Source organism: Anomalospiza imberbis, chromosome 18 (assembly GCF_031753505.1).
Source record: "Anomalospiza imberbis isolate Cuckoo-Finch-1a 21T00152 chromosome 18, ASM3175350v1, whole genome shotgun sequence".
Lineage (NCBI taxonomy): Eukaryota > Metazoa > Chordata > Aves > Passeriformes > Viduidae > Anomalospiza > Anomalospiza imberbis.
In genome coordinates, this window is record NC_089698.1 from 11,158,589 (window position 1) to 11,183,282 (window position 24,694).

The 24,694-nt window shown below is 45.5% G+C and overlaps 2 protein-coding genes and 1 long non-coding RNA gene across 17 annotated transcripts in view; 2 read left to right on the top strand and 1 right to left on the bottom strand.

Moving 5' to 3' along the window:
* Positions 1-11,764, top strand: part of DEPDC5 (DEP domain containing 5, GATOR1 subcomplex subunit) — a 39,258-nt gene extending 27,494 nt beyond the window's left edge. For 8 of the 12 annotated variants that reach the window (XM_068209008.1, XM_068209010.1, XM_068209009.1 and 5 more), the window contains 9 exons: positions 711-788; positions 1,219-1,351; positions 2,180-2,288; positions 2,576-2,800; positions 6,655-6,824; positions 7,784-7,955; positions 8,985-9,045; positions 10,112-10,194; positions 10,976-11,764. In XM_068209008.1, the coding sequence (XP_068065109.1) occupies positions 711-788; positions 1,219-1,351; positions 2,180-2,288; positions 2,576-2,800; positions 6,655-6,824; positions 7,784-7,955; positions 8,985-9,045; positions 10,112-10,194; positions 10,976-11,271 (1,327 nt within the window). In that variant the 3' untranslated portion in view covers positions 11,272-11,764. Of the gene's footprint in view, positions 1-710; positions 789-1,218; positions 1,352-2,179; positions 2,289-2,575; positions 2,801-4,716; positions 5,611-6,654; positions 6,825-7,783; positions 7,956-8,984; positions 9,046-10,111; positions 10,195-10,975 lie in introns of those variants that run through there. The other 4 variants (XM_068209012.1, XR_011005066.1, XM_068209017.1 and 1 more) reach the window with 4 other exon arrangements.
* Positions 11,765-11,919: 155 nt separating this feature from the next.
* ANHX (anomalous homeobox) lies at positions 11,920-24,041 on the top strand. Of its 4 annotated transcripts, none has more exons than XM_068209047.1 (9): positions 11,920-13,605; positions 14,222-14,346; positions 14,568-14,691; positions 15,570-15,756; positions 16,235-16,367; positions 16,618-16,919; positions 17,622-17,769; positions 21,143-21,230; positions 23,113-24,041. In XM_068209047.1, exons 1-9 carry the CDS (start codon positions 13,354-13,356, stop codon positions 23,203-23,205), a joined length of 1,452 nt encoding a protein of 483 aa, XP_068065148.1. In that variant the 5' UTR covers positions 11,920-13,353; the 3' UTR covers positions 23,206-24,041. The 4 variants fall into 4 exon arrangements, with proteins under 4 accessions (XP_068065148.1, XP_068065149.1, XP_068065150.1 ...); XM_068209048.1 differs by having other exon boundaries at positions 17,625-17,769; XM_068209051.1 differs by lacking the exon at positions 11,920-13,605 and adding an exon at positions 13,645-13,982.
* Positions 14,434-23,116, bottom strand: LOC137484868 (uncharacterized). The gene is made up of 2 exons (XR_011005079.1): positions 19,646-23,116; positions 14,434-19,477 (listed from the first exon to the last, which is right to left on the bottom strand). It is a non-coding gene; the product is annotated as an uncharacterized lncRNA (long non-coding RNA).
* Positions 24,042-24,694: the final 653 nt, after the last annotated feature.

Consider the following 24,694-nt stretch of genomic DNA (forward strand, 5'->3'; position numbering starts at 1 on the left):
TTCTGCTGTCAGGGAATGGGCACTTAAACAAGAACCTGGGAACAGGCTGTGCTGTGCCTGTCAGCACGAGCAGGCACTTGTCACAAGACCTTACTGCAGCATTTCCACGTGCAGAGAGAGTGGTAGTAAAATAAGCCCTGCAACCCAGTTTTCCAGAACTAAATGAACACAAGGCCTAATTTCTCCACCCACAAGAAGGGCTTCATTCTTCAAGAAATGAAGGAATTCCATTTCTGAAATCTGCTAGTAGGAAACCAGGCTTTGAATTGACATCTTGTCTGTTTTGGCAAGGGGTGGGGGAGCTGCAGGTCTAATTGGATCGAGTAGATTGATGAAATCCAAGAGATTCTAACCTGGAAGCATGACACCAAGGGAGGAAGCAATGTTGAAAATAAACTTTATTAGCACCTGTTTCCTGTGGTTGTATATTACAGTAAAAAAAAATAGCCAACTTCAAAATGTTTGCTCTCAATTGCTGCTGAGTACAGCTGGATGTGACACATTGTGCATTGGGTCCATATAGCAGTGTCCTGGTGACCTCAGGGGGGAAATACTCATCTGATGCTTTTAGTTGTCCTCCTTGAGTTGAAAAAGGAAATAAATGTGGCAAAGTCATTGTTGAGAAGAGAGAGCAATTTTCTTAAATGTACGTATTTGAACAAATCTAGCAGCTTCCTTGATTTTTGAACATGCTTCTGTTTACTGCCCAGCTCCCAGCAGTGTTCAACAAGTGCTCTGACTTCCTCCTCCACTTTGGTAGAGATTCTTGAAGCCATGAAACACCCCACGTAAGTTTTTAATATAAATGTTCTTAACATGTGATGAGATATTTAATAAGAGGACACGAGAAGTGGAGTCACTCAAAGGAGAGCCCCACATCAGCTGTTGAAGAGTTTTACACTTCCTTTTGTTATTCAGTTCCAGACTGTCTAATAAGGAATTTTATAGAAATTGAGATACGAGCAAAGACTTCAATTCTTAGTCCCAGAACCTTGTCAAATCAAGAATTCCCAGTAAGTCACTAAAGTGCTGTCAGTGACAGCTCTTCATCTTGTTATCAAAAGCCAATGAGACATCACTGCAGAGGCACTGTGCATCTCTTGTCCTGTATTCTATCCTCCCTCTCCCTTTCTTTTCCCCAGCAGTGATTTTTGCCTTTGTTACTTAAAAGAGCTCTTGATCAGCCTGTGTTAACACGTGTGGCTTGCTGTGCTTCAGCACAGGGATCCAGCTGCTCTCTGAACAGAAGGGCCTCTCCCCCTACTGCTTCATCAGTGCAGAAGTTGTGCACTGGCTGGTGAATAACGTGGAAGGGGTGCACACCCAGGCCATGGCCATTGACATAATGCAGGTAAGGAAACTATCCAGGAGCATGTGGAGGGCCAGAAATGCCTTACTCTGTGGAAAACAGTAAAGTTTTAGAGCAAAGCGTAGCAATAATTTCTGTTACTTATTAAAATCTTCTTATGGATGAGTATTGAAAGCAGTGCTCAATAGAATGCAAGGTAATAATGACATTTTCTGGGTTCCCTGTCACAAACCAGCAACATCTTCTTCACTAGTAATACATCTTTTTTTCTACTTATATGATGATGGTTCTGTTTATAACCTGTAATTAGCTGGTACTTACCAAGTGCTCTGCATTGTGTTGGAATTGAGGCACTAGGCTGTGATTTGGTTTTCCTTTCTGATAATTAGTTAATAAAGTTGTAATAAAACCAGCATATGACCTTTTGGATCTGAAGCAGACACACTTTATGCAGGAACACTGCTTGTATTCATCAAGGGATTTTTCTGTATTGAACTGTGTCAGGGGCAGAAGGCTGGAAATGTTCTGGAGTTCATTCCTCTGCTGAGATCCCATATCAATTAATAGAGAACTTAGAATGCTTCCAAACTCTTACCTTCTGTAAATCCATCTATAAAACCAGAGCAGGGTATGGGAGGAATTCAGACATCTGTAGAAAGGTCAAATGTAATTTCTCAGAGAGATAAGAAATTGCTACATTTACTGAATATCAAAAGATAACTTTGCTGGTATTCTTGTTAGGCACATATTTGGACAAAAATATGCCAAGGAAAAGAAAATTACTTCCTAATGTTCTCTAGCAACCTTTTTATGTAATTGGAAGAATGATTTCTTTATATATTTGCTCTGTTCTTTCTTTTTCTTGTTCAGAAAATGTTAGAAGAGCAGCTTATTGTCCATGCATCTGGAGAAGCTTTAAGAACCTTTATTTATGGCTTTTATTTTTACAAGATTGTCGTGGACAAAGAACCAGACCGAGGTCAGCATTGTTATTACAAGACTTTCCTCACTATCCCTTTGAATAATCATTAGGCTGGTCTTGATTCTTAGGGGTGCTGCAGCAGGAATGCATTTTGGGAGCAACCAAAACCACTGATCTCAAGAGTCTGAGAAATTTGGCCTTTTTAGTTAAGGGAAAAAAAAAAAAAAAAAGAATAGCAGAAAACATAAAGTAATTTTTATCCTGCCTCTTTTTCATCAAGAACTACTTTTCTGTCTGAGCCTTGTCCATTTGTTTCTAACTGGACTTCCCTTCCCCTTGTGCAGTGGGGCTGCAGCAGCCTGCCATGTGGCACACAGCTGCCATGGATGACTTCTCAGCCTTCCAGAGGAAATGGTTTGAGGTGGCCTTTGTGGCAGAAGAGCTCCTGCACTCGGAGATCCCGGCGTTCTTCCTGCCCTGGCTGCCCAGCCGCCCCGCCTCCTATGCAAGTAGGCACAGTTCCTTTAGCCGCAGTTTCGGAGGACGGAGCCAGGCAGCTGCACTCTTAGGTAGATGCACAGCACAGGTGACAGCTGGGGAAGTTCAAGGGGATAGTTTGAAAGGGGAAGAGCAGCCAGCCAAGGGTATGATCTCACGTGGACCAGCAATAAAGCTGCAAATTTCATGCTGGCCTTACAGTGTCTTGCACGTGGACTCGCTCTCATATGCTTTAGGTGTGTTTCACTGGCTGGGCAGGAAACTTTTACTTCAGAGTACTGGAATACAATAAAGAAGTCTTTCTTAAAATATTCCTTCTTCCTGAACCTCTAGAATTTAGGGAGGAAGATGCTTTGTCTCCCTGCAAATCCAGAGAGACAGTTCACAACCTGTAAAGTGTATGGAGGGATAAGTGCTGAGAGCAGCAAAACAACCAAACTATTCTTAAAATTACATCTCTAATTGCTTCCTAGGGGCAAAAGCCACACTGAGGTACAGATGTGTTAGAAGTTTTCTGTGATGTGCTGGAGGCTTTTTAGGTAATCTGAACCAGACTCCTTACATTAATGAGTCTGTGAAGCCCAGCTGCAGATGATCCCTGTGGTATGGAAGCAGGAGGAAGATCTTGCTGCTGGGCAAGATCCCATTAGTATCTAATGTTCTCTAATGTGTGGAGAGTAACCCTGACTGCCTCTAACAGCCCATGAAACACACTGGCTGTGTGACTGACCCTGCTGCTTTGTCAGCTTCTTGTTACATTTCCAGGCCAGCCTGAGTCACTTGCTTCTGTTCTCCTTTCCTTAAGAGAAAAATCATTGCTATGGAACTGCAGCTTCAGGTTTATTTAGATGCGTCGGTTAAAGGCCTAGCAATTAAGGATGAAAAGAAAAAAAATTGCTGTTCTCCTGTTGTGTATATTTGACCTTCTGAAGAGAAGTGCCTTGCTGCTGGTGTAGTATCTCTTAAACCTGAAGTCACAGTAATCCTTGTGTATTTCTGAGAACCTTGTTTGAAGAGGAACAGCATCAGAAATCTGAAAGCATTAAGGATAGGAAGTCTGAACTAATGGTTAATTCCCTGAAGTCAACATATGCAGGTTATTTTCCCTGTCACATGATAAATCTGTTGCCTTGGCTGGTATCCAACCTCATTAGCTCAGTGGCTGGCTGGAGCTGAAGCCTGAACTGGCTGGCATGAAAGTACTGTGGAGGCTGGAGGCACTGGGGGCAGATCCTCGTCATGGTTTGATCTCTTACTCACTATTTAGCCTGAGAAAACCAGTTCACATTCCTCTGTCTGTGCTCTGTTGTGAGCTGAGAAGACTGAGACCCAGCAGGCCTGCACCCCTGGAGATGAGTAGAAGTGTGCCTCAGTGTCCCCCTCACCTTTCATTTAACGCCAGCCAGGAACAGTGTATTCCTGCAGCATGTGGGTATTACACATCTGAGTAGTTCTCCTTTTCCTTTCAGTTGGGATTATGTCCATTTTACTATTTAACTAATTTGCAGCCCTTGAATGAGTGATAAATGCCTTCAGATTGCTCTCATGCAGTCTGGGTTTTCCAGGAATTATAGTTTCTTGTAGAAAAACGGAGTGTGGAAGTTTTTTCTTACAAAGGAGCTGGTTTAAATGATGCTTCTGTGCTGTCCCTCTTCTAAACAGTATTCCAGAAAAACTTCAGCAGTTCATCTGAGGTAAAGAGCTTTACTAAACCCAGATGACCCCCTGGTCCACGTGACTTCATTTGTTCCTCTCTTGGTCTTGATTAGGTTGTGGTTTTTATTTCTTCCCCTCCCCACCTTCCCTAAATGTCAGGCTGTGACATAAAATTGCATGCAAGCATTGGGAGCTCTGGAACAAGCTCCATGTATCTCTCAAATCTTTATTCCTCCCAATTTCCCAATCACTTGCCCAATGACTGTCCCCTTTCCCTTCCCAGTGGAAGTCTGACCTGTGATACAGCTAATCTTGTCCCTTTGATTTATAGCAATGCATGCACTAGCAACTGTAGTCATGTGTGTAGTGGAGTCTGTGACTGGAGAATAACCTGCCTGCTCCTCTCCGATTTGCTTAGTAAATCATTAGTAAAATACTCAATAGTAGAAGACAATTGGGAAGCAGGTGAGTCCTCTTAAAGTCTGACCTATGGAAGCCAGAGTATATTCTATTGGAACAAGTTGCTTTTAATCAGAAGCCTCTGAATTCAGACACATGGACATTTCTCATCAGTGTTTAATGTATTTTTGATTAGCTCATCTCGTTAGACTGGTTTCCTCTGGCTTTGCCTGTGAGCTGCAGCTGCAGACAAGGCAGAGAGACAGTCCAGCCCTAACAGGGAGTCTGCACTCTCTGGGAAAAGCAACAGTCTAAGGGAGCAGGGAGCTCATTCTTCACAGTGTGCTAGTCTGGGCACACTGGGCTGTGGTGTTATCACTGACCTCTTGGCTAATGACCAACACCTACCTGACTGAGCTGCTTTGATTTCACAGCTTCCAGGATGTTGTTTTCCAACACACTTTGTTACAAATTTGGCACCATAACCTCCTGACCACAAGTATGGTATTCACAATATCACAAAGGAGCCAGAAAAAGAAACTCCCACAGTGTTGGTGTGACAATACCACATCAACTCAGAAATTGCAAATGACACATTTCCCAAAGACAAAAATGGGTCTTATTTATGAAACAAAACTGGGTGATGTTCTTTCATTTTTGTTGTGTTTTTATTTTTCATGTTCTATGCTGCACTAATTGCAATTTAAAGGGTCTCCTTATAACCTTGAAAGTGCCTCCAGGTAACTTGCAGTAGCAGTGAAGGTGGGAACTTTCCATCCACATTGAGGAAGGATTTCAGGTTGTTTGTTTTTTTTTTTTTTTTTTTTTAATAGCATCAAGCCATCAAATTATAAGATAATTTAAAAGCTGATTCTATCAAGGAGTGCACATCTGCTTCAGCAAGGGATAACAACATGCATCCCTCATGCATGCAATAATAAAAAGGGCAGAAGTTTTCCCATAGAAGCCTTGCAGCCCATTGTTTTCTGTCGATTTTTAACATTACAGAAATGTTAAATTACGCATTTGTCTAAAGAAAAGTTGAAGGTGATGGTGTGTTTCATAGCAGGACTTTGGTCTCCAAGTCAGGAGATCCGGGTTCTGCCCCCAGCCTTGCAGTCCTCTGTGTGACACCAGCCAGGTCACTTCCACTGCTGTGCTTCTCTCCTGCCTGATGCCTGAGGGTTTCTGTCACTGGGATCCTGTGGTGTGGGGCACAAAGGGAGCTGGATCTTGGGCACTGTCCCAGCCCTTTCTGCACAGCACTGGGAGCTATTGCAGTGGTCAGAATGCTGCTGCACGTCTTGGCTGACTCTTGGTGCTTTTACAGAAAGCGTTGGATGTGCACTTTCAACAATGCAGTAATGTGGGATATTGATAGGGGATTAAAGAAACAGGAAGTTTAACTTCTAATCTCCTTTAGCTGTGGAAAGTCCTGGAATGCTCCTGCCCCATGTAACAGCACCCTGTTGTGATTTCTGGTGGAGGCATATAGAAATATTTGGAATGTTTTGGGCATGAAGAAGCTGGTGTTGTCTAGCCATGCAAAATTATGGCACCAGTTGCCTGTTGATTAACTGCTGGATTCTTGGTTCTCTCTCCTTATTGCAGCTGAAATGTCTTTTGACTGCTTGGGGAGGTGATTCTGTAGCACATACCCCTGACATGAGAAATACTTCAGGATTTTTGTCTCTTGTCATCTGGATGAGCTGCATTCTGGGGCTTTTCTGCCAGCCCAAAAATACCTGGGGAGGAATGGGAGGACAAATTAATTTCAAATTACTTATCTTGGTTCCTCTGTTCTCTTCATCCTGTCTGCCACCTTCTCTTGAATGCCCCGTCTGAACACCGCTGTCCCTTGGCTGCCCAGCTGCCACGGTGCCTGAGCAGCGGACGGTGACGCTGGATGTGGATGTGAACAACCGCACGGACCGGCTGGAGTGGTGCAGTTGTTATTACCATGGCAATTTCTCCCTGAACGCTGCCTTTGAAATCAAGTTACACTGGATGGCAGTGACTGCAGCTGTTCTTTTTGAGATGGTGAGATCCCGGTGTTCTGGACAGCCACAGAAATGCCTGTCTGGCCTCTGTGTCCCTTAGACAACGGGGACACTGTAGTAGGAAGTCTTCGGGAGAGAGACAGTGGCTTGCATCTGCCCTTATTTCCATAAGTAATTTTCCTGGTGGTTGTTAGTGTTGCTCATCTGGTCAGCATTTATTACTCCAGCTATAGTCATTCTGTCTGCAGGAGTGTGTTCTGCTTTCAGTGGGTTTTATGCACAGTATGCAGAGATCAACACAGGTCAAGGTGATAAATTTAAGTCCCCCCTAGGCAAATTTTAAGCCTTGAGCCAGGTCTTTGGAAAAAAATCTGTTTCACATTACATTCCTTCTATCCCCAAACCTTAAAACTTTAAATCTCAGTGGAATTGCTTTCATAACAGGGCTTTTCCAGGCAATGTGTTTTTCCTGCTCAGGAATGTTTTAAGGTTTTTTTTAAAACTTGCTGAAAACATTTTGAAATGAAAACATGTCACTTTTTAGTTTTTAGATTAAATTTTTAGATTTCATTTTTAGATTTTTTTCCCTAATGTAGCTTCTGTAAAACTCCAACTATTTAACACCAGGTTTTACCCCACCCAGCCAGACAGCACTAGGTAGTTGGTTTTGCTTTTATTTAAAATCAATTGCAATGTTCCAGTAAAGCAGAAGTGTTTAGCCACTGGTGATAAGTAGGCTGAATCAGTTCCTGAAAAATGTCCTATTTTAAAGTGCTTTCTGATTGATGGAGCACTTCAGAAAAAGGAAAGCCTGATGTCTTGTGCTTGTACTGCTTTGCTTGCAAGGACGTTGGTGTGCCTGCCATGCAGAGCAAGCTGAGCCTGTGGAGAATTGAGCATGTCTGATCTATTCTTGGGGAATGAGTTGCTCTTATTCACATAAGTGCCCTTCGTCAGCTGGCATGTGTGCTGTGATTCATTGTGTGAATTTCTTCTCAGGTTCAGGGTTGGCACCGGAAAGCCACCTCCTGTGGGTTCCTGCTTGTCCCAGTCCTGGAAGGCCCCTTTGCTTTGCCCAGTTACTTGTACGGGGACCCGCTTCGAGCTCAGCTGTTCATCCCACTCAACGTGAGCTGCTTGCTGAAGGAGGGGAGCGAGCATTTGTTTGATGGTAAGAAATGCACTTTCTTTTACCCCTCAGGGTACTTTGTGCAAACAGGTCACTGTTGGCGCGTAGCTGACGTGAAGAAGCTCCTTTACCAGCCAGCCTTAGGTGGCTGAAGGAGCTGTTTCTACAGGTCAGCAGCCCCTCAGGAAAGAGGTGCTGGAGGAGCTGTGCTGGCAGGCTGATTGTGGGCAGCAGGAAGCACCAACACACAGGAAGGGTGGTCTCCCCGGTGATGCTGCACACTTTGGACCCACAGCCAGTAGCTGTTGTGTTTGACAGACTCTTGAGTCTGTTTTGCTGCTAGATCCACAGCTGCTCTGCGTTTGTATCCTGCATTTGTTTATTCTCCCCCTCCCTAAGATCGGGCTTTCACCGCTGCCATCCTTCTTTTGTTGTTGCTATGGTTACTTTAATGGTTACAGTGTTTGCACATGAGATTAAGCAGAGCAACTGCAATCTCCTTTTCTGCAATGTGACCTCGCCCTTTCCAGTGAGGCTGTTGTGGTAAACCTCAGGTGGAACCACAAGATCAGAGACCTGTCCCCATACAGAGAAGGGCAAAATTGCATCATGAGGAGGGACAATTATCAAAAGGCTCTGTTTTAACATAGTAAATTGGATATTTTCATTAACCCTTGACTCAGTGTCCAGGTGTAACTGTACAATGAATATGACAAATCCATATGCTGCGAGGTCACCATAGCCCAACTGACTGAATTAAATATTTTCAGAGCACTCTTGTGATACACAGCAACCTACTCTTCTTCCTTGCCCCTTCCCACACCCCCCCTTTATGTTCCTCTCCTTCATCTCAAGAGACACAAATAATAAATTCAGATATGAGTCTGCTACTGGAGTGCACAAGACACATCTCTAAGAGACACCTGACAAAAAAGTGTGACTGAAAGAAATGGCTAGGGAAAAAAAAAAAAAAAGAGTGCACTGTGAGGCCTCCTGAGGAAACTAAAGTCTTTAAAAGGAAGGAAATAAAGTAGCATTATTAGATAATTGTTACTTTTCTGTTTGTTTCAGGCTTTGAACCAGAAACATACTGGGACCGAATGCATCTTCTCCAGGAAGCAATAGCTCACAGGTATGTCTGCAGTGGAGTGGGGTGACCAAACAGTTCCTGTCTCCCTGGACAATGTGGGGTGGAGGCCTGTGCTAAGCAGTCTCTCCTGAGCCACTTGGGTTCTGAGCTGTCTGCCTCTCTGAAGTCTGCATACAGACTGTTAGACTAAAATACAGCCTCTGTGCCCCCAGGCGGTTCTGTGGGTGCAAGGGGCAGCTGTGTGGTGTTTCAGCCTGTCACTCCCTAGGAACCATACTCTCTCCTAGGGAGAGCCTTGCCTTTGGAAAGTGCCTGTTAGTCTAAGTTAAAAGCAGAAAGGCTGTAAATAGGCTCTTTCTGAGAAGGAAGAGTTATTTCCTTCTTGTGTGTTTAGCGCAGTCTTGAACTGGATGACACCTGATGATTGGCAATAGGCAGGAGACTGGGGTGGGAGCTGTATGACGGAGGTTGGGCCCAGTTTAAGAAGGAATTGTTGGAAGCTTTGGATACTATCTAGCCTTATCCCTTTGTGTTTGATTGAGCTGCCAGTTTCTTTCATGGTGTAGATGCCAGGGTTTTTTTCATTACAAAGAGGGCCTCCTTTTGTAATGGACTTTAGCTTGGAAATCAGCTTTCATTAGTTTAGAAAGCAGGAGAAGAACAAGTATCCTACAAACAGCAAAGAACTTCCAGGTAAGCTGCTTGAAGTTCTGCATGGAATGTTGCACATAATGAAAATAATAATGTTGCAGCTTGAAACATGCCCAGGGAACCTCTGTCTTGACTATTGCTTTTCCCTCTCTCGTGTGCAGCTGCCCCATTTTGTCAGAGACTGCATGGAGCTGCTGCTCTTGTTTCCAGCTCGAGTCAGGCCAGGGAGCAGTGTGGGGTGACAGGCTTTCACACTGCATCTGGCAGGGGCAGAGAATATTTGGAGAGGCTCAGCTTTCTTCATCCCTTTTCCTTTTGCCTTCAGGCCATAAGAAAGGGATAGTGGAAGGATTTCCTCTGGTGCCCCTGCCTTTGGCTGAGGAATTCTACCTGGAGCGGCTCTTTCTATCTTTTTGTTTTCTTTTCTTTTTAATTCCTCTTATCTCTATTTCTTCAGATTTGGATTTGTACAAGATAAATATTCGGCCTCTGCATTCAACTTCCCAGCAGAAAACAAGCCCCAGTATATCCATGTCACAGGTGAGCAATATTTGGAGGCTCTGTGGCAAGGAGGAGGTTATTACAAACAAGAGAACCATTTTACATGTGGTTTGTGTTTCGTGTCAGTGATGTTGGTGCTGGTCTGTCCCTAACCAGATGACAAGTAGGTGTGTCAGAAAACACAAACCAGAAAATTGGAGGGGGCAGTATGAAAAGCACCAAGTGTTGCTGCTAATAAATTATGTTGGTTTGAAATCCTGCTTTACAGCCGCTCTGAAACCTTTCTTTCCAGAAGATGAGGAAATTTTAAAAAGTAAGGCAAAGTTTATACCAAGGTCAATGTAAATAAATGCGTACCCAGAAGCAAGAAGGAGGGAAAGGTGTTAGGACAAGTGAGTGCTCTGTTCTCGTGCCTAAGGTCTGTTGTAGATGCATCTCTACCCATACACACTGTGTGGGAGGTAGATCAGGCATCTAGGGTCCGCTTGCTGAAATGTGAAAACAATGACTGGAAGGCAGTGTTTGGAAAATTGCAGAAGAGAATGGAAATTGCTGGGAAGTTAGCAAGATGGATCAGAGCCTACATCTTTGCTTCATTCTGTGCTTCTAAGAGAAAGGCAGACAAAGTGCACTCCCTCCCGGTGTTAGACAGGAAGAAGTAGCACCTAAGAGCCAAGGGGGAAAAGTGCATCCCATTTTTTCTTGCTAAAAGGCAATTAAATGAAACTCAGGCCAGTTTCATTTGGGAATTTAACGAGTCAGCTACCAGTAGTAGGGACTTAGGTCTGCCTCAGACTGAAGTGCTGTCTGTTTCCTGCAGGGACCGTGTTTTTGCAGCTGCCATATTCCAAGCGGAAGTTTTCCAGCGGGCAGCAGCGGCGCCGGCGCAACTCCACCAGCTCCACCAACCAGAACATGTTCTGTGAGGAGCGCATTGGCTACAACTGGGCCTACAACACCATGCTGACCAAAACCTGGCGCTCCAGCGCCACTGGCGACGAGAAGTTCGCAGACCGGCTGCTGAAAGACTTCACCGACTTTTGCTGGAACAAGGACAGCCGGCTTGTTACGTTCTGGACTGATTGTCTGGACAAGATGCATGCTAGTGCTCCGTGAACAGGGTTGTATCTCTTAGGGAGACAGCTAGAAGCTTTACCTTGTGGCAAGGAAGTAGAAGTGAAGAGTCTCTCTGTTGGATTCACGTTGAGGCTCTGAGAGGACCTGAGCAATACTGCTGTTGATATTCAACAGAATTTGATTAAGTGCTTGGAAAAAAAGAATTTGAGCTCTTGGCTTGCCAGTATCTATCACCTGACCTTAGCTCGGTTTCAAGTAGCTACAGTCTTTGGTTGCCAAAACTTCAGTTAGAGCAGAGCTAAAGGAGGGAGAGTGCAAATGGTTTTCAAGGGCAGTTGGATTCAGCACAGCGTGATGGTATCAGCTTCCAGTCGCTGGAAATGATCGGTGCCAGTTGGCATCTGATGTGCCTAGCAGCAGCCTGCCCCTTCCCCTTCCAAGGTGTACCTGATTGTGTGAATATGTAAGAAAAGATGTGAGAGATGATTGTTAAATTTTCATACATGTAAATAAGTAAAATGCAGAAAATGAAGTGACCTGATGTTTTGTTGTAACTCCACAGACAGCAATACAAAATTGATGAGTAAAAGAAAACAATTACCAAAAGAAAATACTGCTTTCTATGTTCAGCTCAAAGTTCAGTGTTGGGGCTTTATCTTGTAATCATGCAGGATTTTCTGTCTTCATGTCTGGATCTAGAGCAATGCCACACAGCAAAAGCAGGAAGCCAGTTACTATCTTGCAAGGCCAGCACCGAAGCCTAAGGAGAAATCAAGGACTACTGAGCACAAGTTGCTGCCGAGGTTATGGGCAGGTTTTTAGAGTGTGTCTGCCTACCAAGAGGAAGCTGCCTGCACTCAAGCATGTAGCCTTTGTCTTTGCAGGGCGTCGCACGAGCTGGTTATCGAAGTGCAGGTTTAGGGTGGGTCACAGCCGGCACCCAGCCGTGCCGGGCCTGGGGGCTTCTTGGCTCCCTCTTCGAGATGGTTCCTCACTGTTACATGTGTCGGGAAACTGGAATGAGGGGAGGACCGACACCTCCACGGTGGTGTTCAGCTCTGATTCAAGGCTAATAGTAGCTGCTTCAGATTTTTATCCCCTAAACTGAGTCAGAATGATTCATCTGTTTTTAGACAGCACCCACCTATAGAAGGTGGGTTTGAGCTGTGCGCCTCTTCATTCAGTCGCTCTAAGTGTGTCACAATTATCAGTGCTTGTCTGATCCCCATTAACGATTTAAAAATACTCTCTACTATGGAAGGAACTTGCTGTCATCTGTTCGGTACGGTTCTACATCTCTTCTGCACTCCGGCAGCCCTGTGCACGCAGCGGTCGAAGCTGTAGCGGCTGGGGGTGGAGTGCAGGGGCAGCCTCGGAGCCCCGCCTGGGCGGCGCCTGGGAACCCGACGGCGGCTCCGCAGCTGACCCCGCAGTGCCCTCGGCGCCGGGAAGCGCTCGGACACTGAGCGAGGCTGCGGTGAGGACAGGGATCAGGATCGGGAGCGGGGCGGCTGCAGGGACCGTGGCCTCGCTGCGGGAGGTGGCAGAAGGGGCGGCCGCGTGCAGCTCCTGCACTTCGCAGCTATTTGCCGGCTTCTGCCCGTTTTGCCCGGGGGGCTGGAGCTGGCCCAAGGGTGCGGGGAATCGCACCGGCGTCCTTTTCCCAGGAAAACGGGCGAGAAACAGCCCCGACGAGGGTTTTCCATTTTACAGTAACTGCGGTCTGCCCGGGCCTGTCACGTGCCATTTTGGAGAAATTTCAGCAAATTAATTTCACCTGAATGTCTCTGGACTCTCTGGATGTTGTGGTAGTTTTAACCTGTAAGCAGTGGATATAAACCCTACAGGTAGTCTCTAAGTTTTGGGGAAAGTTTAGTGTGTCTGAGCTCAGTTTTCTCAACTGCAAACCAGGTGTGTCTTTAGCTTTTCAGGGCTGCTCCAGGCCTTGTTTTATTTTAAGCATTTTGAGGTCCTTAGGCTGCTTTTAACAGCACAGTGAATTTCTTTCCTTAAAAAAAAAAAAAAAAAAAAAGGCATACCATAGAAGCTAAAAATAGGAGATAAAGAGTTTTTATCTAACCACAATTTTGTGCATTGCATAGAAAAAGCTTCCAACAGGACATGATGATGAAGCAGTTCATGGCCATGTTAAAGAAGAATGAAAATGAGCATCCCCCACCCACCAAGCTGTTGAATCTAGCCGGACAGCTTTGCCGGGAGCTCCAGAGCTCTTCTAGTCTGGAGAAGCTGGTTGAAGCCATGATGGAATGCAAGAACAAGAGAGATTTTCTTACTAACATCCATGTTGTCCGGGCTTGTGTGTCCGTTCATATCCATAAAGGGCAACATGATGCCGCCTGCAGACTCCTGGAGGTAGGGATGTGTTCTTCAGTTCTTCATGGAAACAAAAAGCCATGTTAGAAAAACAGCAGGTAGAGCTGTTAGTGCACAAGTACCTGAACCGCAGCTCGTGCAGCACTTCCAGCTTGTGTAAGGCAGTGGAAGGTGATAAGTGTGCATTGCTGACCTGCCAAAGCCTTTGCTGCAGGCACTTAAGAGTTAATCAGCCAAGGGGAGAAAGGTAGCTGGGTGATGATGGGGTTGGTTGTAGCAGGGTTTTGTTCTACTGTGGTGGTTCTTGGAGTTTTTCACAATCTTAGGGCTCAGGACATAAAAGTGTTGGGAAACCCAAGATCAGGGGGCTTGGCAGGGTGGGAATATATGAGGAAGGCTGGATGGTCCCATTCAAGGTGAGGGATTTTTGGCCTCGATCTGGTAATGGAGACCTTTTCACCAGAGGAAAAGAAGGAATTAGGCAACTCCCTGTGTACATGAGGGAAGGTACAGTGAGCCATATGCTTAGCTAATGCTACTAGCTCTGTCATACCAGGAGGAATCCCTGAGTACATTTCTGTTGAGGGTTTTCTCCTTTATACATGCTCTGAGTGACTCTCTGGAAAGGTTTTGCTTACGCACAGTTTTGTTTTAGTATTGCAAGGCAGAAGAGAAGGAAGAACTGGTGCAACTTTGGCATGAGATTCACTACCGGAGGGTTATGGAGAAACAGCAGACAGATGTTCTGACACCACTGCAGAAATTCCGTTGCAGGAAGAGGTACTGCATAGTGGGGAAACCAAGATTTTTTTATTTTTTTTTCTCTGTAGTTTCCAGATGCAGGGGCTGGTTTTACACCTCAAGATTCTGCTTCTTGGAGCTTGGTTTTTCTTGGTATTTTGACCACTTGTGGCAATGTGAGAAAATTCCCATCAATGTGAATTATTCCTTTTGGATATCCTTTTAATCTCCTTTTTAATCCCATTTTCTCCTGTGTACAGGAATCCTCCACCTATTTCCCTTTGTCCTGAAGGTTTGAAGAATCGAAACTATTCAGAAGAAGTACGCCAGCACCTGTACAGGTTTGCTGCAGAGGTGACAGCAAATCCAGACAAGAAACAGCGGGTAGGGATATGCTAGGGATACTTCCAATCAAGTCTCTTTGTCGCAGAAAAGCAGGACAGTGAGATCAAGAGTCTATAACTGGTTTAATTTCTAAATCCTTGTTTTCAAATGGCTCATTGGGGCTGGGATTCCTCATATTTGATCTTTCTGTAAAGGTCTCTTTAAAAAATCATCAGGTTCATGCTAAGTAATTCCTCTTGCTGTGGACAAAAAGTTGAGGGGCGGTAAATTCCTCACTGGGTTTTTAAGAGTTTTAATTTTGTAATGATTGAGCATAGGCAGCCAAACAGCCATCACTCAGCAGAGCTCTATTGCAGTGATAAATAGTTCTGACTTGACTGAGTAACAGCCTATATAAAATTGCACTTTGTTCACCAGAAGATATTTTGTGCTGGCTTTTCAAATGCTGGTAATTTGATGTGATAACACAATAGGCTGTGTTGGTGTATGCATGGATCTACCTTCTTTGGACAGGGACAGATTGGTAATGGAAGAGATGTGTGAATTAAATCAACAAGCACTGTTGATCACTACCTTGCCAGACTTTGATGTCTGCCTCTGTGAATCTGTCATTCTGTGGGAAGAGCATGGTTTGGTGAGGGCATTATCTGGTGAGCAGTATAGAATAGCAGTGCCTTCCTTAGCAAACAAATTGTCTGGGAGTGCAGGGTGGAATTTGTGTTTTCTATCAACTCTGAGTTTATAAAATGGTCTCCTCAATGGGATCCACCAGGCCTATTGGAGACCTAGTGAGTAAATGTCTCTGGCTTTGGAAGGTCTTTTGCTGGACTGCTTTTGGAACTGAAGGTGAGTAAAAGGCTTGATCATTTGGATGTGATTTCTTTTCCTCTGATTTCTCCCTGTGCCTGGGTTTGCAGGAGGGATTGGCTCGGGCCATGAACCTGCAGCCAACTCAGGTCTATAATTGGTTTGCAAATTATCGACGACGTCAAAAATCCCGCCTCCTTCATATGGAAGAGCTCAACAGTTCATGTCCTGAGAGGGCTCTGGCTTCCCACAGAAATGAGCCACAGGATAAAGGATCTGACACTCCACAAACTGCAGGTTTGTCTTTTCCTAATGGGTTCAGGATGTGGTCCAGAGAGGTGGAAATCAATTTGAAATTCCCTCATGAAGGGAAGGATATTGCTTCTTCAGAACAGCATTATGTGCTGATGTATCAAGTAGAAGCTGGAGGACTCTGCTTCAGTGGAGTGCCTCATTGTTTGGCTCGAGGCTGTCACTCCAGAGGAGCAGACACTGCTCACACCTGTGCAACAACAGGTGAAAAGAGATGCCTGTCTTTAAGGAGGCACCAAATGAAAGCAAATACATGGGAAACAGCAGCTTTTAGCTCTCAGATTCTGGAATCGGGGCAGTGTGCTCCAGAAAAAACCCAGTATTTCCATGTCCTTCCACACTCGACCAAACTTCAGTCACAGGGAACACAGGGGTCTTGCTGCATTTGGCAGATTGGACTTGTTTTGTTGCTTTTTAGAGTAACCATTAGCATTGTTTCACCTGCCTGGCCTGCACCTTTCAGATGGATCTCGTGCAGGCATCAGCCCTGAGCAAATAGAGATAACCCACATGCCCTGTGAGCCAGGATGGGAGCAGTCAGCTGCACCTCTGTATAAGCCTCCTGAAGGAACATATTTAAAGATGCTGGAATCCAGGTGATGTATGGCATCTTTACAGTGACAGTTCAGAAATGAAGCAACAATTAAACTTTTTCATGGAACTGACTTCCATGTTGGTTCTTTGGGGACATCACCTGGGAGCCTTGCCACCACTGAGGGAAATGTTCCATGTTCAGTCAGAGCAGTTCATCTCCCAGCTGTGGAGGGCAGGATTCAGAGGTTTAGCTGGGGGTCCCCTTTTGGCAAAGCAATGTGTCTGGCTGATTCATTTTCTCCATCATTGCAGCTGTATGCAGAGCCCTGAGCTGTATGAAGCTGGAACAAGCATGGCTTTGTTTGCCACTCACAGCGCTGAACAACCGGTACCTTTTGGCACTGAGGCTGTGATGGAACCAGGAACCTGCTTCGGCTCTCCTGTGCTGCTGCCTGGAGAAGCAGTGAGCAGGGCTGCTGCCAGCCCCTGGCAGGGGAGCCTTGTCCTGCACTCTTATGAGTCCCTTCCCTCTGTGAATTATTGGCTGCCCATGTGGTGGGCCCCTTACAGCACCAGAGGAGTCTCTGGCTCCGTGTGGACGCCAGGTGTAGAAGGTTAGTAAAACTGCACCCAGATTGTTGACCTTAAGATTTTCCAAGCTTCTCTTCTCATTGCTGTAAACACTCTTGCTCACTTAAGTGTCCTGATGAAGGAGACCAGGGCTTATTTGGAGCTTTGGAGTTCTACTTCCACATTAGTTCAGTTAGAAAATCTGTTGATTTAAGTTGTTGAAGCAGACATTCTAACCTACTCTTTTCCTTTACCTGCAACCACTTCCATAAGATAGTGGTGGATTTCCTTTAGTGTTTCCATTGAGAGAGTCCCTCCCGGTGTTGTCTGCTCACCTTGCCCTTTTGCAAGCTTCTGGGTTTTTTATGACTGTCATCATTAAGACATTGCCTGAGAAAAGTCTGGGAACTTAACTGTGACATGGTGCTTGTCTTCAAGCACATGTTTTCACTTTCCTCTCCCTCTTGCTATTTTTTCTCTCTTTCTCTTTGTCTTCTTCCTGTCCAGTCTTGTTCAGCATTCCCACCATTTCTTTTCTTCTTCCTGTTCTTCAGAATAGGCTTGATAGGATGCATAAGTGATGCCCACTTGCTTTTGCTGTAGGTCTGTAGAGCAGGAAGGGCTGTAAGTGCCATTCACCCAGGCTCTGGTGAATGTGGAGCAGGGAGAGAAGGAATAGCTGGGTCAGAGGTTGGGCCCATGTTATCTGTATCTGTACTTGTGTTTAATACGAGCATTTACTTCAGCAGGTATCAGAGTTCCCTTGAGCACAGTCCCTCAAGGTGGCTGTGTTGAAGCCAGTTCAGAAAGAATCATTCAGCAGTCAGATTTACAGGATGAAAGCTTAATCCTTAGAGGAGGACAGCTAGGGACCCTGGAATCTATTCTTCACAGGTAAAAGGAGGGAAAACACAGGGCTGCCTAAAGGCAGGAATAAAAATGATGCAGAGTCCAGCCATGTCTTGATACCCTGTTGAAGAGGGTTGCAGAAATAGTGGCACACCTCATTCCCAGGGACTGCTTCTCCTTGTGTCCATCCTCCTTTGCCAGCATTTATATCTGTGCATGGGTAATCTTGTCTAAGTATACGTGTGTGTGTGTGTGTGGCACAAAGGAGATTTGGAACCAGCCTAATCGGAGAAGATATGACCCCCTGTTTTTTAGGCAGGTTCAGTTCCTGAACTACTTGCTTGGTTTTGGCAGAAAAGCATAACCTGTACTGTCTAGTGAGGGCTGGTTCTGTTGGTTCTATGGGCTGGGTTGGTAGGGCCTGTATTTAATCCTAAAATAGTTTTTGTAGCTTCACAACATCGTGACGAGATTATTCCATAGTGCAAGCTTTCCAAATTGGAAGATGGAAAGAAAGGCACTGTTCTCTCTTTGTTTTCCACCTATAACAAAGGTTTCAGATTTCACATTTTCTCTGGGAATTGAGATAAATTCAGAGAATGCAAAACAACAGAAATGCGTGCCATTTTCCATATGTTATACAACTTCCATAATGTTACATAAAAATAAACACTGCCAGACATTATGGGCTTCCTTTAATTTACTGATCTGCAAGACAGAGCAGGAGCAGCAGCCTCATTTTATAACCCTTCTACTTGACACTGACCAGCATTTGTGCCAACATGACTTAGTCAGAATGTCAAAAAGGGAGGTAGAAGAAGCTTTATTCCCACTTTAAAAATGAGGAAGCAGAGGCACAGAAGGCTTTGTGGCTTGTTAAACAACAAGTAAATGCAGTGATTCACTGGAGATAAAGATTGGTGAGGCTTTGGCCCCAGTTCCCTGCAGAAAACATTTCTGCCTTTTACCCCTGTTTCTCACTTGGCCTGGTGCCTTTTTCACATTCATGTCGGACTCCTTGCTCTGAATTGCTGGGGAGAACCCAGGTCAGGCATTGTAAACCTCAGGCTGAGTTTTAGGATTCACAGTTTTAAACAGTGGCTAAAGATCATGAAAGATCAGCAAGGCTTGCTGGCAATATTTTGGCTGGATTTAAAATTGCATGTTCTGACTCTGGAGTGAGCTCATGTTTATTTTTAAAATATGTTCTGCCAGTAGAAGAAATCTATGGTGAATGTCTCCTTGTTGGGTATGTCAGTGTGCCAGGCATCCACACACCCTTTATCATATTCCTGTGAGGGGCAGGACTTGCAGCTTTGCTGGCACCTTTTGGTGAGGACATAGTTATTTGAACCCTAGTTGTAAACACTGTTCGGTGGCCTGGTCCAGGTCCCCCCAAAACCTTGACCTCCTCAAAATTCCATGAATGCTATGGAGCATCAATCTTTTTCAGAAGTAAGTGATGCTTAGGCTGTAATTTCATTTTGCAGTTTCTCTCTAGGGAGCCAGGAGAGCTCGTGTGGGTAGTCTTGGGTAAGATCACTTTTCAGTCAGTGAGGATCACCGGTGTGATAAGGCAGAGCCCTCTATCAGAGTCAGGGATTGAAGAAGAGTATTCTTTCCAGAGTCCTCTTGAGCAGTCATGGTGCAATGAGCATCATTCCTCTGGGGATTCGTGGGGGCAAGAGATCAAACTGTCTGATCAAGGCAAATGAGTGTTGCTGTCCTGGAAGGACAGGGCAGTGATGTTATCCTGGTTTTAGAGGTAAGAGTAACACAAAGAGAAGGAAATTATTTAGCCAAGATCACCTATCTGGAGTGGACTCAGTGTTATGCTCTCCTTGCTTCCTGAGCACTGGGATAGAGCTACAAGTCAGCCAAAGGACCCTTAATCTGCTTGTCTCATATTAAAAATTCTCACCTGGAAAGGATGTGGCCTCAAAGCTTATCAGAACAATTCCTGTTGATTTCTTTCATGGGCTTTTTACAGCCTCTCCTACACACCTGGGCTGTGTCCAAACCTCCTCTGATCTACAGGGCTGTGAGGTGGGAGTGTGAGAGGGAACCAGGCTGGAAGCTGACTGTCTCCATCTGCTTCTGCTGCCTGAGAGGAGGGTTTGATCCAGCAAGCGGACTGGAAGTCCCCGTGGGACACCAAACAGATGCTCCCCTTTACAGAGGGGTGGTGTATCCTCTTCACTCTGCAAGTCGGGACAGGTGGAATGTAGCCCAGCTAATGGTTCTTGCAGAGTGGAAATCTCGTGCCTTCCATTTCAGAAAGAAAAGCACACTGAGCTCTATGGAGCAAGGCATTCTGTATTTATGAGCCAGCATATTGATTTAGAAAACGTCAGTGCCGAGATGTTTGTGGCAGCTTACAGCTTCTGCTTGCATTTCTGGGATTCCAGCTCAGAGTGCTGGGAATCCTCCTGCAATTGGGCTCTCCCCTCTGGACAACCCAGCATCCTGACACGGGCAGGCAGCAAGTCCCAAACCCACCAAGAGAGGCTACTTTTTGGCATGTTGCATAACTGAATTGCAGAACTCGTTGCTAAGGGCACTGTGCATGTCAGCGTAAGTGGGCTGTAAAAAAGCATGAGACAAATTCTTGAGAGGGTGGGAGAGGGAGTTGAGCCCATTTGTCATTAGGAATTGTGTCTCTGAATGCAGCTTCCAGCAGAGGAGTCCTAAGGCTGGTCACTGGACCCTGGGGAACATTCCAAGAAAGGGCAACTTGACACTTATCCTGTTGGTTCTACTTTTTTCCTGTACTCTCCTGTTGGGAACCTCTTGTCTGGGCCCGTATGGACACTCACACCTTGGCTATTCCTGGTGGTGGTGTGGGCACTGTTGTTGCATTAGAGAGACTTTTGAGTTGGTGATGATGGGAGAGAACACCCCATTCTTGAGTACCCAGTGCCTGCCACTTGACCCAGTGCCCACAGACCGATCTGTTTTGAGAGGCTGGCAGAGCCTCCAGGGGAGTGTGGATGGGGAAGCCGTGTCCCCAGACTCCACTGGTAGCCTTGGAAAGCTGTAGCAGAAGGGTAGCCAATGTTGTGTCTTTGTCTAAAGCCACATATTTTGACTCTTAAAGTCTCTGCTTTTAAAACATGTTCCAGGAGCTTTGGTAGACACCTCCTTGTTTATGGAGAGTGTTTTGGGGCAGAAGGGAAGTTGCAAATTGAGATGTGATTCCCTGTATACTGCTCCTGGTCAGGGCAGTCTTCCCACTGCAGAACCTGTATTTTCAGGCCATAACAATTTTGAGAAATGGGGCAGGTGTGTAGACAACTTAACAGAACTCTATCAAATGAACAGCCTTGCCAACAGCCCTTCTTGTCCTGCCTCAAAACATTACAGTAAGTGGCAAATAGAGCATAAATAAAAATGCACTTGTATATAATATTTTTTCCAGTTCTTCTCAGACTGTGTTTGGCAAGCCTTGGTGCTCACCTGTTTCTGCACCCTGTGTGGAAGAAAGCCAAGCCCTGGGACAAAGCCAGGTAAGAACACGCCTAAAGTTCAGAGAAAGGAGCTCTGTACACACGATCCCCTGCAGCTCTCTCAGAGGAGATGTGAAATCTCATATTTAGTATGAAATATGTTTGATCTAAGCATAGCTGCTGAAGTCCAGTTCAGAGCAAGCTGGGCATTCCCTGGCTAACACCCAGCAGATAGTAGAAGGAAAGGTGGCTTTGTTTTTTCCTACTTGAATTGCTAGTCAGACCCTCATTTTACTAAACGTGTCATTGAAATGGTGGCCAAAAGATCCTGTGCATATCCAAAGTATCATTTAAATTTTCAGCAACGGAGGGCTCACCTACAGAACAATCACACAAAGATGGCTGCTTGAGGTCCTCCCCTCTAAGGTGTTTTGCACAATTTGACTCTGTTCTCTCAGATCTCTTAAAATGTTTAATGTAATTTTCATTTGCAAGTCTGTGTTATTGTTGAGGAAAAGGGTTTTTGCACTGTTCTGTGATGGCTGATAGCAGTATACAGAGCAGTGTGATTACTGGCCAGGATAAAGAAGGTAGTTCTGTGCTCTGGGTGCAGTCTTGCATGCCTTCTGATGGGGACTTCAAGGCAGTAGAGAATACAAGTTAGAAATCTTGTGCTTTCAAGGGGATGGGAGCACATCTCTGAATTGTTACCTAAAAATAGGACCCAAGAAAGCCCTGTCTAAGCTGTACACTGATGTATTTTTTGGCTTCACATGTGTTGGTCTAACAGTCAGTCAGCATCCATTGCTGTTTCCCTTTCAGTGTGAGGTGCTGGGGAAAACCTTTTCAATAGAGATTACAAAAGCTGGACCCATATCTGCTGGCCTCATTATGAGAAGTGGCTGCAGCTCTGGGGGCAGTAACAGAACCTCTTTTGAGCCTCTGAAAGCATCAATATAAAGATCTATATCTTGGAAAGTGGCCTTTTTACCAGCCATAATGTAAGCCAGACGAGAAGGAAAGCTTTGGGCATTAATAATGAATGAGCCTTTTCTAAGATTCCCAGAGCAGGCTGTCTCTAGCTAGTTTTCATCTTGCTGTTCTGCATCCTTGCACTGATTTTTGCAGTGGTGAAGAAACATGACACTCAATACACTATGGGCTGGGAGCAAGATACTGAGTGATGCTTGTAGATGTCAAATGGGACATCTTCAAATCTTTGTAATAATTACTCAGTTCAAGAATTCAGAAAAGCAATTTTTGCATATTTTAGTGTGTGCTCTGTGAAAAGGAAGAGCTTGAATGGGTAAATGATTTTACAGCATTCTACAGACTTCCTGGGCACTTTGCTTCTTGCTGAATCAACTTACTCTGGGCTTGTGGCAAGAATAAGCAGATATTTGGTTCCTATGCCTGAACTACAGAGGTGCAGATAAAAACTTTCTTTTGTCCACACGACTCAGTTTTTTTTGTTGTAGGTAATGCATCCTGTTAGAACCAAAATGAGAATAAAATGAAAGCAAGAAAACAAACAAAAAGTTAATTCATTTTGGAGATATTTCTTTCTCTCCCTGAGCAGAGCTCCCTTGCTCAGGATATCACTTCCTTAATTATTTAATTCCTGTCTTACCCTCTGTCAATTACTGGCTTTTATAGGAGCCAAAGCCTAGGGCAAAGCGAAGGGAATTGCTCTGCTCTGAATTCCTGGGAGGTGGATTGGGCACAGGTTGTGCTCATCACTTCCACACTCGCTGATGGATTACTCTACCTGAACTTGGAGGGGAAGCAGGCCTCTGTCGCTTCATGCACACAGCCCTGACCAGTGCCATTCCCTCCCATGGCACACCTTGTGCTGCTGTCTGCCCGAAGGAGCTCTTCCACCATAACCAACTGTGTTAAAATCATACCCAGTCAGGCTTTGGTTCCTTCCCATGTCTTTCAGGTCCTGGAGGATCCAGTTGTTGACTCACTAACCGACGACATGTTCCAGGCAGCATGCCTGCTCTGTGAATTCTCTGACAGTGGACGGATGTGACCTGCCTGCAGATACACTCCATGTGTCTGCAGCTCCCCAGGAAATACCCCATTGCTTCCATTTTCCCCTTTTTTTTTAATAGAAGGGGAGTCTGACAGGGAGAGGAATAGAGTGAGGGAGAAGGATGGAGGTGTTTTCAATGGTTACAAAGTTTGGTTAAGTTACAGTTTTATTAAGAATTTTGCAAAGGATAGAAGAAAACAAAGGTGCACTGTGGGACTGTAAGTTTTTCCTGGAGCTGTCTGAAGCTGCACTGTAAATGTTAAAATTATCAAGGCACTGGTTCTGTGGCAGTAACATAGATCTAATCATAGCACTGGCCAGATCCGAGTCCTTGGTTGCATCATGAAGGTAAATGAAGCTCCTGTGCTCAAAGGAGTAAAATTTGCTTACATTGCCTTGCAGTAGATATTGGATAACCTTTTCTCAGGCTTGGAAAATAAGGTCTCAGCTAAGTGCTGGTAAAATACTGGTATTTCTTATCCCTGCCTTCCTGTTGTACTGCAGGGTGTAACTTCTGGAGTGTTCCATACTCCAGAGTGCCACAGGTGACACAAACTGGCACACAGCAGACTTTTCAGTGCTAGGGCATGCCATTGTATCGGTGTTTAATACAAGAAGTAGCATGTCAGGCCTTTCATGCGGGTTTAAAACTAATTCTGCAAGTTATAGGGTGGATTTTTGGGTATTTTCTTGAAGTGTTACTGTTTTTTAAAAAATCTGTATTGTGAAATGGGTCCCCATTGCCAAACCTCCAGCCTGGAGATAGAGGAAGAAGACGCCTCCCTTACCTTTTGTTACAAAGTTTTCAAGTAAAGATTTTCACTTACTGTTTCTCCAGAGTTAATTTCTTTCAAGGTAAAGATGTGAAGTGATAACTTTCACATGGCAATCATGTATTACAACGCAGGACCGGCTGCCCTGGGAACACTTGCGGGTGCTGAGAGCCTGAAGCCTCCATTATTTTGGTGGCTCTCCTATTCTCACAGGAATAATCCCTTTCCTGTTTGTATTTGGAACAGCGGTGCTTGGAAAGGTCACACACGTTATTGTTTATTGCCGTCAACAGCCGGGCCGTGAGTGAATCCAGGCATTCCTACAGGGAGCAAAGATGCCGGGCTCGTAGGGCCCGCACGAACAGCCGTGAGGGAGCAAAGATGCCGGGCTCGTAGGGCCCGCACGAACAGCCGTGAGGGAGCAAAGATGCCGGGCTCGTAGGGCCCGCACGAACAGCCGTGAGGGAGCAGAGATGCCGGGCTCGTAGGGCCCGCACGAACAGCCGTGAGGGAGCAGAGATGCCGGGCTCGTAGGGCCCGCACGAACAGCCGTGAGGGACGGGCCCGCCCGGCCCTCACAGCCCCGGCCACCGCCCGCGCCCTCCCCTCCGCCCGGGGCTGTTCCCGCCGCCCGCCGCCGCCTTTCCATTGGCCCGCGGGCCGCGCGCCGCCGCCTTCCCATTGGTTCGCGGCCGTTGGCAACAGCGACAGAT

What these genes read in the sequence shown, in the direction of transcription:
- ANHX (XM_068209047.1), top strand. Translation starts at nt 13,354, where the DNA reads ATGATGATGAAGCAGTTCATGGCCATGTTAAAGAAGAATGAAAATGAG. An exon ending in CCGCCTGCAGACTCCTGGAG is followed by an intron (nt 13,606 to 14,221) that starts GTAGGGATGTGT and finishes GTTTTGTTTTAG; the next exon opens with TATTGCAAGGCAGAAGAGAA. An exon ending in GTGGACGCCAGGTGTAGAAG is followed by an intron (nt 16,920 to 17,621) that starts GTTAGTAAAACT and finishes CATTTACTTCAG; the next exon opens with CAGGTATCAGAGTTCCCTTG.